Raw genomic sequence first — 14,899 nt, 5'->3', positions numbered from 1 at the left:
GCGCATCCGGAGCCTGTGCTCCGCAACGGGAGGGGCCACAAGAGTGAGAGGCTCGCATACCGCAAAAAGAAAAAAAAAAAAAAAAAAAAAAAAAAATGTAAAGATGGCTCCAGGAAGTTTCACATACTACTTCCATTTATATTCTATTGGCCAGAACTTTGTCACCTGGCTAAACTTGGTGCAAGTCAGGCTGGTCAGGACTAATGGCTATTCTGGGTGGCCATGAGCCCAGATAATATATAGAGGTTCTACTCAGAGGAAGAAGGCGAGATACCAAGGCTACCAGTAACTCGTTTTCCATCTGTAAAGTAGGACAACCCTGAAACTGTGCTCAAACTGATAAGAAATCAATCCCTAGAATCCCTCTTGAGGGAATTTTCCTGGGACCCAAAACTATACCAATCAAGGTCCTAAGGAAGCACTCTAAATATTTGAAACAGGAAATTTAATGCAGGAAGTTTTTTTAACTTTATTATTATTATTATTATTATTTTTGGCTGCATTCGGTCTTCATTGCTGCGTGCGGGCTTTCTCTAGTTGTGGCAATCAGGGGCTACTCTTCGTTGTGGTGCACGGGCTTCTCATTGCGATGGCTTCTTGTTGCAGAGCAAGGGCTGTAGGTGCGTGGGCTTCAGTAGTTGTGGCACGTGGGCTCGGTAGTTGTGGCACACGGGCTCTAGAGGGCAGGCTAGTAGTTGTGGCACATGGGCTTAGTTGCTTCGCAGCATGTGGGATCTTCCCAGGCCAGGGATTGAACCTGTGTCCCTGCATTGGCAGGCAGATTCTTAACCCCTACCCCACCAGGGAAGTCCCTAATGCAGGAAGTTTTACATGGGTGATAGAAAAGCTGAGAAGCTAAACTGAGATGGTAAGGTAATCCATAAAGTAACCTCATCAGGAAACTACTTCCAGTTTCCTCTTGCTCATCAGAACTAATCACCCCAGACCGTTATCAGCCCTGTTTCAATGACTGTTTTTCCTGTTGTTTCAATGGCATGAGGAACCCAACCTGATCAGGGGATAGCCTGTGTTTCAGATTTAATGGGGCCATTCTGTGTCCCCTGGTGAAAGCATCCCTCCCTTGGGAATGGAGACCTTCAGATCAACAGAACCCAAGGTTCTGGAACGGGAAGCAAAGAGTCTGCCAGTGGGTTATTAAGTGTAATGATGAGAGAGATCACTACTACTGTGTTACTTTGTTCTCAAGCTCTGTGTGTCAGTTGCAGGTTGAGAAGATATACCACATTCTGGAAGACAGCACCCCAACCATGCAGGTCTCCCAGTTAGCAACACAACCACTTTAAGTGGACAGCTCCTTCTTGGTGGTGAAGTAGACGCTGAGTCCAGAGAACTCCAAAGGTGAGAGCAAAGTGTCATAACTTTTATGCTGTGAAACGGGTTGCTCAGACAGAAGCTGTGTTGTGAGGGATATATGATGGGTTCTAAGGTACTCAGTGAGTCCATGGATGGTGGTGCTGGTGCCAGCAGAGAAGGCAAGTCCATTCTCTAAACAGAAGTTATTCCAGTGAGGACAAATCACTGCCATTCCCATGATGAAATTGGTCCAGTCTTATCAACTTAATGTTCCCCAGTCTTTCATCAAGATTTGTATTATTAAAAAAAGAAAACTACAAAAATTTGCATCGTTGATCGCTCTAGAAATAAATTCATGTACTGTGTGTATGTGTATGTGCGCATGCAAGCTTATTTGCATCTTTTTTGAGGGGAAAATTTTTGAGGAAAAAAACCGCAATAACCTAGATAATTCAAAAGAAAATAGGAAGTCCTAAAAAGCCGATATCTTTTTCAAGAAAGACGCCTTGCTTAAATATAGAATTATTCCCTGCTCCCCACCGCCAGCCTGCGTGCCAAATGTACTCAGTAGCCTAGCACTCTCAGAAATAGCAGTCTAGTAGTTTCATAGATTTTCAAGTCTTGAGCCAGATGTTTAACATCCTGCTGAAAGTACTACTTGTTTTAGTAAAGTCTTAGCTATACTTGCATCAGGTAGCTTGCTTGGGATGAGGGCACCAATCTATTGCAATCTATTTCAAGTAATTTTGTGTCTGTGGAAAAGTTTTCAGACCATGACAGGAACTTGGGAATTAAGTTTTCGAGGAGATGATAAAGTTGTAATTTTGCTTTTGCTATATAAGGTCTTTATGATATATTCAACCATGTAGGCAGAATCTGATATTTGACATTGCTTGAGATATTCATCCATTGGCTCTTTTTTAAATACAAGTTTTTGAAAAGCTTCGATTACTTCATCTTAATTTACCCTTAGGTTTTATTTTTGTTTTCTTGCTCACACATTTTGCTCTTTCTTGGCACTTCCCTGCTAAAAGGGCTCCTAAACAGCATCATATACTGACTGCTTTGCCCCCAACTTTGCCTAGATTCTGAGTTAGAGCTTAGAGCTGAAAGAACCATATTGAACCAATTATTTAATTAAGAAATAAGAATATTAAATGTTGAGCACTCCCCTCCCTCAAATAGGCATGCTAGCTGAGGATTCCAACTGATTATGAATTAAGGGCTCATAATGTACACCAATGATATTGCCCAGTTTTAAGGTCCAACCCCCAGATTTACAGTCCAGAGACTCAATGTTATCAGTATCCCAAAGATGACCATGGTCTCAAGAACAAGCTCACACATGTCATACTCTCAGGAAACTGGTAAAAGGAGGATTTCAGACTGTTTTCTTTATATAATTATGACAGCTCTGAGAGTGAACCTGAGCCCTGCAAGCCATTGGATTCAGCAGTGAAGTTGAAGTTCTATGTCTGGCTTTGCTAGTCTTCAAGGAGGAGATCCTGCCATTACCTAGGTATAAGACCTTAGCAAGGCACATTGTGGTTGGGTTAGAAGACCTGGGGTCCATCTCATAACAATTCTAAAGCTCCCAAATATTTACATCCAAATGCATGACTTATAGACTTATTTGTTGTCAACATCTGATACCAAGAAGTTGGTCGTAGAGAACAAAATAGAGAAGAACTTAAAGGTAGGACAAAAGGTGGTTTCACATATAATAAAAATCGAGTCGACTTCAGAGAGATCATACAAGCATGCCTGAATGTCTTTCATCTTAAGCAAAACAAAACAAACATTCCTTTGACTCCTTATCTACTTCCAGATGTGGCCATATTTCTACCTCCTTCAAAGCCAAACCACAAAATAATTGTCTACTCAGTGTTTCCATTTCCTCACTACCTGGTTTCCCTCCTTCCCTCTCCAATCTGCCTTCTCCCGTACTACTTTCCTGAAATTTCTTCTGACAAAAATCACCAACGTCCTCCACATTGCCATATATAATGGATACCTCTCAGTTGTCATCCTGACCACTCAGTAGCATCTGGCATAGTTCACCTCCGTGGTTTTCATGAAACACTCCCTTCTCCTGGGTTCCATGACACCACCCACTCTTAAGCTTATTGATCACACACTGGCTGACTGACTTCTTTCCTATTACCCTTCTCCTAGCTACTTCTAAGGGTTGGATTTCAAATTTCAGTTCTCAACCATATTATTTATCTTAATGCTGTTCTCCTGGTGGCATATTATTTGATTGGCCCCAGTTTGGGTCATACGCCTATCCTACTGGAAGTCATGATTAAAATCCCCACTAGTTGTACATGGAATGGACAGGAAGCTCTCCAAAGCAATCAGAAGGAGACTGAGTGAGAAAGACGTTGGGTGAGCAGCTCTAACCCATTGCACTCAGATCAGCTGAAAAATTACTAACAGGCTCTCCTCCCACGAACTAACCCTACGGAAAAGTGGCCCCAAATACTGGGTTCATTTCTCTGTGTTCTGTCCTCCTCCCAGTTCCTGGAGCTACAATTCTTCACTATCTTCTTAATTCTCTGATGCCTCCAAACAGATTCTTTAAAAATGCTTTCTGCTATTTTTCTAGTTGTTCTTGGTGAGAGGTTGGTCTGAATCACATAAGCACTGTTACCAGAAATGAAAATTCTCAGGGTGGAATCTTTGTCTCATAAACACTTATTAGAGTTGATGGTGCCTTATTCTTTTATCTGACATGCTCTGGTCATAGGCAATTCTACCTTTTGTAACCGTAGTGTTTTTGAACAAAAACTCATTTCTAGAGTTCTTAGACACTCTGACGATGGAAGAAAATGTTGTTCTGTTTCTTGCATTAAAACTCTAAGTAGAATCTGGATTGAATGTCCTAATTTTCCAAAGGTAGTGTGGCATTTAATCTGTTAGCTAAAGTTCATTCTTGATGAATCATAGCTAGAGAGTCTGGATCACACACCAATGATTTTTCTCTTGATGTAAATAATTTGCAGAGGAAAAGCTGTGACTCTCTGTTAGGTGGTCTAGTTTAGTCGCAGGGACTTGCTTGATTTGTTGCATTTTCAGTTAGCACTTAAAACTCAGAGGGAGCATGAGTGTTCTCATTTTGAAATATTTAGTATATCATCAGGTTGGGTTGCTTTTTAAATTTATCTAAAAATATAGAGGATAAATAGGCTTTGAATGGGAAGATGACAAACTCAAGAACTTAGACTTAACTTTATGTAAGAGAAACAACAAACAGTGAAGATGATTGGGCACTGGTTGATAGACACAGATGGCTTAAGTTTGGAACAAGACTTAGTGTCCACCTTTCAATAACAATACCCCAAGCTCTCCCAATCACTAAGGCACAACTGGGAGCAGTCAAGTGTCTAGAATCCAATGCAGCATCCCTGCAATGACTGTTTCCTTTAAATGTTTACTTTTGATAATAAGCGTCAGTAAATATTTAGAGGTTTTCTAGAAAATAAAATGCAGACATATCAGAAGTGGTAGGTGTGGAGGCCAAACTTAGAAATTCAAAAGCATGGAGACACAATAAGAGAATGTCCCAAAAGTTCATTGTGTGGACTACTTGGTTTGTGCTTTAAATTTCAAAGGTAGGTTGGCCTTTTTCTCAGAACAGCTTTAATAAGATCTTCAGTCTTCTATTCTATGGAAAATTTAAAAAGCCCAACAGCCAATACCCAATTAGATTATTTTAACAGATAAGGCAATGATTTCTTCAGTAGCAGCTGCTTCCTGTGGTAACCATCAAAATAGCTTTGCATTCCAACTGACTCTAGTAACCAGGTCAGTTTTCACTGACTTCCACTGCTTCCAAAAATACTTTAGGCTGCTGGAGTACCTGTCATCTATGGCCTGCATGCTTTGAGAATATTTCATCCTTAACATCTGTGAGAATGAGAAGCCTTTCCTCTTGATTAATGAGTTGATAAAATGGTGGCATTAAGACTTGCTCATCCCTAATCATAAGTATTTGGCAGCTTTGAGAAAAAAAAAGTCAACAGAAAATACATTTCGGGTTTAATATTTGCTCCACATCTTTGTTTTTTTCTTTTGACATGCACCACACTCCTTCCCCCAATCTGTTCTATTGCCTGTTCTAACCCCATCACTCCATGTGATACGCTTCCCAAATCTAAGATGCTTTGGATCTGCTTAATGATGTACTTGTGAGTGTACCAGAGACCATATGGGAAGCAGGGTAGGGAGCCTGATAGAGCCCTAGACCAAGTGTTAAGGAGATTCAAAACTCTAGTGCCTGCATGAACTAGGACTGGGCTTCCTGTCCATGCAGTGAAGTTGGACTATATCAGAAATTCTCTTACTATTTTCCAAACTGCTGTCTAGGTGCTGCTGAGATAAGGAAAGGGAGAAGAGCGGGCAAAACCCCAGCTAACCTCCTTATCCTCACACACACTCACACTTGCACACACACTCATACATCTTAAGCAGAAAAACTACATTCTATTCTTTCTTTTTTTTTTTTTTTTTTGCGGTACGCGGGCTTCTCACTGTTGTGGCCTCTCCCGTTGCGGAGCACAGGCCCCAGACGTGCAGGCTCAGCGGCCATGGCTCATGGGCCTAGCCGCTCCGTGGCATGTGAGATCTTCCCAGACCGGGGCACGAACCCGTGTCCCCTGCATCGGCAGGCGGACTCTCAACCACTGCGCCACCAGGGAAGTCCACATTCTATTCTTGTAAAAAAAAAAAAAAATAGAATTCTGCATAGATTGCTTGGAAAATATTCAACTTATAAATAAAATTTTTTAAATCATTAATCTTGATGATCAAGAGGACCTTGATTAAGGTTTCAGTGATGTTATGAGCTTGCTCCACTTACAGACTAAAATGCTTACCTTGGATGGAGCAGGCTCATTGACTCTTAAGGTTTCCCAAGATGCCTGTCCTAGAGGGAATGAAAATATCCCCCTCACTTTATTTAGGCATTTTCTGATTTCCATGGGGTGGAAGGTTCGAGAGAAGAGAGTCTACTGGGGGGAGTGTCAGCATCCCTGCACCCCTCCCCACATACATTCTCTCCTCACACTAGATGACTATAATCCTTTGAGGCAAGGTAAGACGTGGCTCCTCAAGAAAGTCCTAGATTTCCAGCTTAAGTAACCACTAGCCCCATAGGCCTGAGCCTCTTAACTTTTGGGGATTATCACGTGGGATCCCTTTCATTCCCCTCCAGAGCCACTTTTCACCCCTGCCATTTTCCTCTCTTCACCAGAATGCTGACTTCTGTGGATTACCATAATAGATTTTCTTGTCTTCTGGCTTCTAGTTGGGTTTGACTGATGGGAATTCCTGGAGATTGGAAAGAGGAAGATAAGGCAGATGGGCAGGAGTCAGATCACACAGGGCCTTGCAGGTCATGAGAAAGACTTTGGTTTTAGTCCAGTATAATGGTAAGCTGTACTAGGATTTCAAGTCAGGGAGTTAATGATCTCATTTACACACGCAAAGATCACCCTAGTGCTGCACCTGGCTAGGGGTGGCAGAGCTGATAGTAATGGTGGTGAGCAGATTGGCAAGCCTCTAAGCATCCCCCACTCATAGTTCCTTCATCCCTGATCCAGTGGTTGAACCTCTTACAAGACAGAGTGAAAGCTCCCAGACAGAGGTACCATGAGGGTAACGGTCACCTGAGAAATTTGGGAAAGACACTTACAAGGGTTAATTAAACCCAGATTGCAACACCTACTCCTTCCCTCTCCATCCTGAGATGTTCCCGCCCCATTTCTTAACTCAGCTAATAACGTTGTTTAAGAGTTGCTCAAGTTAAGGTTTTTAGGCTAATTATATTTTTCTTCCTGGGTCAAGCCAAGTTAATTCATAAAACAAAATAACCCAACATCTAAGGAATATAAGCACTCTTTAAGAAAAGCAGACTGAATGAACTATACTAAAGGAGACCAAATTAGAGGACCATAGAGAATTTAAAGTATGTTCAATACATATCTTCAGAGTGATAAGAATTTTTGAAACATGAAGCTTGAACAAGCTGTTATAGGAAAGAATCAATTACAAATATCGAGCATGAGAAAGAAAAATTGTCCCAAATCTGGTTAAGAACTCTTTTGTGTCATGTAATTAAAATTTAATATCAAACAAAAAGGCTATTTTGCTACATATTTTTCTATGATGATACTGTAGTGAATTTCCTTTTAATGGACATTTGGGTTGTTGCAAAACTTTTGCTATCGTAAAGAATGAAGCTATTGTCATCCTTTAGCCAAATCTTTTCAAATATCCTTAATTATAGCTCACGCTCTTTCTACTGAACCATGTTGCAAATTTGTATCTCACATATATATAGCTCTACAGGAGCTAACAAGGAAATATATCCAAGACACAGTGTTAAGTGATAAAAATATGTTGAGAAACAGTATATATTAAATCCCACATCTGTCCAAATATATTTATATGTCTATATGTGAACATAGAATATTTCTGAAGTAACACAAGAAATGTTTTAGATTGATCACTGATAAGGAGTAGTTCTTGGGTATCAAGATATGTAGAAGGGAACTTCATTTTATGTTTCTGTACAGTTACACTTGCATATATTACAATTATAATACTTTCACTGGAAATTATTTTAGAAGAGCTAGGGGTCATAAATACTAATAGTATTAGAAGCAGAAGTAGTAGCAAAATTATTGGAAACATCAACAGTAGTAAAAATTACAATAAGAAAAATAAAAAGCAACAAGCCCAGGACAGCTGGTAACTCTCTTCCCCTTTCTTAAGAGTCTTTAAAATGTCTGTTACTCCTCTAGCAAGAGGTGCTCTATCTCTTCAAGCATGGGCTGCCAAACTAAATTATCCTGGCCAGAGAATATCCCCCTCCCCTTCACCCCGCTACCCCTGAGTCTGTCTGAGCCCTGAAAAGGCAGAGAATCAAACCATTATTTAAGTCACATATAGAATCTGGGAAATGTACTTCTTCCACTGCTCCATCACTACTTAGGTAGAGTTACCTATTCCTCAGCCATACAGACTTATTCACTCTAAAATTTGGGAGAGGAAACGGGTTAGCTGAGAGTAGAGAACGTGGGGTGATTCATGTGAGACCACGACCCCTTAAAGACATGGGATCTTGGGTTCAGTTTTTCAGCATTCATTTCCAGTGTCCAGCTACGGATTTTCTTTTGCATTATCAAGATGCTCTTTTATATATAGCTCATCTCTGAAGTTTCCACCCAGATCATCTTTACCAGCTTGGCCTCAAAGGAGGAATCTAAAGTACTTGCCTTCCATACAGCATATTTTTCTCTTTATATACCAAGAAAGGAAGCATGCTCTGTCCGCTCTGACCTTTACCTGCGGGTTTTAGGAAACTATTTGATTTTCTGTTCAAGGAGAGCATTGTAACCCTGGCAACCAGACACCATGGTACAGATGGCAGATCTAACATCCAAAGGCAGTTTGACAGGAACACACGCTAACGCTAGAGGCTGAGGCATCTCTTTTCTGTATTCTGACAGGGCTTGAAATTGAGCTCACTTCTTCAAAGAAGAGCCTTCCCCTTTTCTGGACACAATTGGGCTCTCAGTGGTTTACCCGGTTTACCTCGCCTCCCCTCCACCACTCCCAAATCTAGCTGATGTTCAAGCTTTGATCCCTACCTTGGTCACAGAATCCAGATAGTTGGTATTCAAAATGCTAAGGATAACATTCCATGGTTCCATGCACTGTGACCGTGAGCTGTGAGTTAGTCAACTGTAGTAACTTCTGGTCCAATATTGAGGAGACTTGGAGTATCAGCATCACACTAGCTGTGTGAATGTGAGCATATTGATAAGCCTCTTTTAGCATTGTCATATGACTGTATGTCATCAAGTCTAAGATGCAGTATTAAAATATGAAAATATATGCATTTTAGGACTGATGAAATATAAGTAGGGCAGGCTAAGTGCTATAACAGCTCAACCTCCAAATCTTAGTAGTGTAATACAGTACAAGATAACTTCTTGTTCATGTAGTTCAGTGATGTATTGATCCATGATCTTTCCATCATGTAGCTCCACCCTCAGGCAGATCCTCAGACCCTTCTACATTCAGCCATAACATACATAATTTCTTCTCATCTTCTGTTGGCTAGAACTAGTCATGTGAGCATGCCTAATTGCAAGGGAGTCTGGGAAATGTAGTTTCATTGTATACCCTGGGGAAAAAATGAAAGACGTTTTGGTGAACACTTAGTGGTCACCACCACAGTCTGGCAGTCTATCAAATACCCAGTTTATTCTTCTTTTTGCTTAGAGAACATCCAAAACCTCTTCTGCAAGAGAGACAACCTAAGGTCCCACTGTGACCTTACACACAGCTCAAAGTTAATATCTCAGCTCAAAGTAATATGAAGCCCTCTCTATTAGTTTCATCCTTTTAGGAATGAGGCACCTGATACGCAGTGCAGCAGAGACATTGCCTTCAAATTCTATGTGAAACACTCAGATACCTTCCTTAAGAAGACCTAGAGTTTCCCCAGGAGAGGGAAGAAGCTGGAAAGGGTCTCTGGGTCTTGGATATGCAACGAGCAGCTCTAAATCATTTATCCATTGGCATGCCCATGACCTCAACTGTAGTCCCATGTTGGTGAGGACAACATAATCCAAAAGGAAAGTGAGGAGAGGGTTGTCATGTGACTTTCCTCAGGTCACATGGCCTGATAAACCCTTCCAGAATGCTTGCAATCCTCACATATCTCTTTAGTTTCCATCAAGTGTCATCACTCACCCTCTTCAGTGATTTCCTCAAGACCCATATTCTCCTTGCTGAGCAGGGTATACATCTTTTCCATGGAACCTTCCATGACAAATAGCAATCTGCTGCAACCCCAAGTAATGTAAACATCTGTGCACGAATGTGTGCATGTGTGCTTAGTTCCAGCTCCTAATGGGTTGGCAGTTGTGGTTGTGCCATCTTCCAGCTTGTGGTCCCCTCTCCCCATCTTCCTGTCTTCTCCTTCCTGGCACGGCACTGAGAGGTGGGCATATACCTTGCTTCTCCCAGCACCTAGCACAGACCTGTTCACACAGGCATTTCAAAGAAGGGCCAGCAGTTTCTCAGAGGGCGAGGAGAGCCCTACCTCCCCAGAAAAATGGGACTGGGAATGTTCTAGTCCCCTTTTTGCACCCCACAGGTTGTGTGACTTTGAGAAATTCCTTTATTTCCTCTGAAACTTGGTGTGTTTTGTTGTTGTTGTTTTGCCTGAAAAACAAGAAAATTGGACACAATTAATTTGAAAATATCTTTCAGTACCTCCCTGGCATCCAGTGGTTAAGACTCTGCGCTTCCAGTGCAAGGGGGGCAGGTTCGATTCCTGGTCAGGGGACTAAGATGCTGCATGCCGCTCAGCGCAGCCAAAAATTTTTAAAAAAAGAAAAAAGAAAATGAAAAAAAGAAAATATCTTTCAACTAGAATATATTATAATCCTATAATTAGGTTTGGCCAACCTTTTCAAATGGGTTGGCTAATTGTTTCTCTTTCTTCATAACTTTTATACTAGGAGTCTGGAAGCCTCTCTCCCAGGTCTTGTAGGTTTCAGTTTCCACCTCTAATTATATATTCACACCATTGTACATGATTCTTTTTGACCACTAGTCCTAACACACACAAACAGACAGACACACACACACACATGGACACACACACATACAGACACTCTTATATTTCTCTCTAGAACACTTAGCTAGGCTTCCTTATGATTTTTCACAGAACATCCTGGACCTCCATGGAAAAGAAATAACATTTTATTAAGTGCCTATTACATATCAGGCACTTTTCATTTACCCCCACTTAATCCCCATAATTTTCAGAGATAGGCCTTATTATCTCCCTTGCTACATATGAGAATATTGGGGCTCAAAGAAGTTAACAAATTATGTGTTACCACCAATTTGAGGTAGAAGCCAGAGTGACCTCAGATCTATCTGATTTCATAGCCCTGCCACCTCCTGACAGTTTGTTTACGTTACAGTAGTCCTGCAGTCTCTCCCTCATTGGGTCATAAAGCACATATTGGCTCAGAGAAAATTATCTTTCAAAAATACTCAGGATGTTCTTGTTTCTTGTTCAGCTCAAACCATCCTTTAATCCCATAGGTGATGCAGCAGCACTGGGGCCCCCTGTGAGGTTAGATGGGAGAGTTAGGATCCATTTTCCTTCAGGACTTGATGGTATCAGTGAGGTCTCTGATAATAAGAGGCTGCTTTGTAAGTCTGGTCACAAATAGCTTACTGTTGGTCAGTGCTATGGAAACAGAACCGGGCTGGTGGATCTTCGTTTATGGGGCATATTGCTATAGATTTGATGGGTGAGAGAGTGTGGCTCATATTAACATGTTGCTTAGCTTTACTGTTTTACTGGAAAGCAAAACATGAAACTAGAAAATATTTGATTGAGAATGTGAATTAAATCAGATGTGCAAATGAATGCTTCTGTTTTTACAAACTCCCCTTTCCACCCACTCTGAATTAGCTGTTGTTGGTTTATTTTGCCTTCAAGGGGAGCAGTAGCAAAAATTTCATACAAATTCCTCTCATTCTGCTGAAAAGTAAACTTAAGCCACAAAGAATAGCGGCTTGTTTAATAAACATCTTTTTTAGACCAATATACATATACTCTGAGCACATATTTATATTTGGGAAGGATTATTCTGACTCCCACAAATCCTTTTTCATAAATGTAATCTGTCATTTTCTTTACAGAAAAACAATACATACTTATTACATATAACTTAAAAACTAGAAAAAGGAAAAAAATCATCCATGGCTCCCCCACCCCAGTCATAAATGACTACTGTTGACATTTTGGTTAATTTTTTTCTGTCTTTTCATCCCTAATACTTGAGAATTTTTAAATCAAGATTCATATTTATACTGTAAATATGTAATATAATCACTTGATTACCTTATATGCTATTATATCATAAGTATGTTTTCATGTTTTTACATATTTGGCAAATATTTTCAACAAAATGGTAAACAAAAATAAGGGTCTCATATTAATTTAGCGTGTTTAGTAGTTTTTTAATACTTATCTTTAAAAAATTTTTTAATTGAGAAAAGACTTACAAACAGGTAAAGTCACCCTATTTAGTATAAAATTCTGTGACTTTTGACAAATTCATACAAATTCATACTTGACAAATACATGACAAATACATGTGACCATCGCTGCAATCAACATATAGAACAGTTAAAATTTTAATTCCTTTGTGCCCTTTTGTAGTCAACCTTTCCCCCTACTCCCAGTTCGTGGAAACCACTGATCTGTGTTTTGTCCCTGTAGTTTTGCCTTTCCAAGAATGTCATGGAAATGGATTCATACAGTATGTAGCCTTTGAGTCTTGCTGCTTTCGCTTAGCCTAATGAATTTCAGATTCGTCCTTGTTGTTGCCCATATTAATATTCTTTTCTTCTTATTACCTAATAGTATTCTTGTGCATGGCTGTACCACAGTTTGTTTATTCATTCCTCAGCTGAAGGACATTTGTGTTGTTTCCAGTTTGGGGTAATTAAGAATAAAGCTGAAGGGAATTCCCTGGCGGTCCAGTGGTTAGGGCTCCGTGCTTTCATTGCTGAGGGCTTGGGTTCAGTCCTTGGTCAGGGAACAAGGAGCCCGCAAGTCGCGCAGCACAGCCAAAAAGAAAGAAAAGAAAAAAAAAGGCTGTTATAAACATTCATGTACAGGTTGTGTGAACATGAGTTGTCATGACTCTCATCCCCCTCAGCCCTAGACAATTGCTAATCTACTTTCTGTCTCTATAAATTTGCCTATTCTGGGCATTTCATATAAACCTGATCATATAACCTCTAGCCCTTTGTGACTGGCTTCTTTCACTTATTGTAATGTTTTCAAGATTTATCCATGTGTAGTATGTATCAGTATTTCATTTCTTTTTATCGCTGTATAATATACCATTGTGTGGATATCACGTTTTACTTATCCATTCATCAGTTGATGGGCATTTGATTGTTCCCGTTTTTTGGCTATTATGAGTAATGCCGCTATGAACATTCAGGTACCAGTGTTAATGTGGACATCAGTTTTCAATTCTCTTTGGTAAATATCTAGGCATGACATTACTATTTTAACGCTATGTTTAACCATTTGAGGAACTGCCGGACCATTTCCAAGATGACTATACCATTTTACATTCACCCCAGTGATATATAAGCATTCCAATTTCTCCACATCCTTGTCAATACTTGCTCTTATCTGACTTCTTGATTATAACTAACCATTCTAGTGAGTGTGAAGTAGTATCTCATTGTGATTTTGATTTGAATTCCCCCAATAGCTAATAATAGTGAGCATCTTTCCATGTGCTTATTGGCCACTTATATATAATTTTTGGAGAAATGTATATTGAAATGTTTTGCCCCTTGTAGACCTGCTCCCTTGTTCCATATTCGCACCTCGAGGGGCCCGGATCTACCTGGCTCCCTTGTTATGCTTACAATCTCCAGTCAGGGCCCAACTGACTCACTGTCCTGCTAAGTCAATGAATCATAAGCCTGGTGACTCAGCCTTTTTCTTTTTGTTAACATAACAAGGAAGTCTCTGCATAGAGCCCTGGCATTCATTTTCCGAAAGAAAATTCACTGAGATTAGTTGATGAACACATTTTTATTCATTACAGAAAAAGGTCACATTAAAGTGAAAACTAGAAAATCAGAAATTATTTTATAGGTGATATTGGAGGGAGTAAAATAGACCAACGTGCCCTCTTTGAGTGAAAGAGAATTATTCTCTTCTCCCAAGTGAGAAGTAATGGCTTCAGTAGTGGGTTGATTATTGAACTGAAAATGTGGCTGGATGGTGTGAACATAACAAAAAGCTATTAAGTGTGATTTTAATCTCTAACACACTAAGAGGAATGACACAAAAAATGAATATCTAATAGTTTCACATTTTTATAAAGTAGTCAATCTCCCAGACTTGAATTGCTTATGAACAAACCCTTCGTTTTTTGAATTTCAAACTTTAATAACCTATCCTAATACATTTTTGGAGGCTTTATATGTGAACACAGCATTGTGTTAAACGTAGGAAGACAAAATTTGGTATCTGCTTTTTAAGAGCTCACAGTTGGTGGGGCCTAAAATTCATGTATACATTTATTCATTCAATATTTCTTTAGTGTCTACCATGTAGCAGTTATGTTGGGACTAAATCAACACACCCTCTGTGCTCTGGTCTCACAATGGAATTTTCCTCCATTTCAATGTCATGTTATGAAGGTGTTGGCATGGTTGATCATCTTTCAGACACTCTTTTACCTTATCTCACTTTTTACAGAACAGTGTGGGTGGGAGGTTTTGTCATCCTGTTTTACAGATGAGAAAACCAAGATCCAGAGATATTAAGTCATTTGCCCAAAGTGATACAGCCAGCAAGTGTCAGGGCTGGGATTTGGATCTATGTCATGTCACCATAAATCCAAGCTCTTTTCAGTATGCCATCCTCTATATTGTCCCAAGGAAATGCTAAATCCTAAAATTTCATGTGATAGGGTTCAAGTGGAAGCTGCTTCTTCCCTCTGGCTTC

At 40.0% G+C, this 14,899-nt stretch overlaps 1 protein-coding gene across 1 annotated transcript in view; it reads left to right on the top strand.

The window, feature by feature from the left end:
* Positions 1–1,357, top strand: part of LOC308623932 (uncharacterized protein) — a 438,061-nt gene extending 436,704 nt beyond the window's left edge. Inside the window, exon 6 of the mRNA XM_081246727.1 lies at positions 1,227–1,357. Within this exon, the coding sequence (XP_081102853.1) occupies positions 1,227–1,231 (5 nt within the window). The 3' untranslated portion in view covers positions 1,232–1,357. The remainder of the gene's footprint in view (positions 1–1,226) is intronic.
* Positions 1,358–14,899: the final 13,542 nt, after the last annotated feature.

Source organism: Mesoplodon bidens, assembly GCF_964165515.1.
Source record: "Mesoplodon bidens genome assembly, chromosome: 10".
Classification (NCBI taxonomy): Eukaryota; Metazoa; Chordata; class Mammalia; order Artiodactyla; family Ziphiidae; genus Mesoplodon; species Mesoplodon bidens.
The sequence above is the reverse complement of the archived record's forward strand: the minus strand, read 5'-3'. Positions and strand labels throughout refer to the sequence as shown.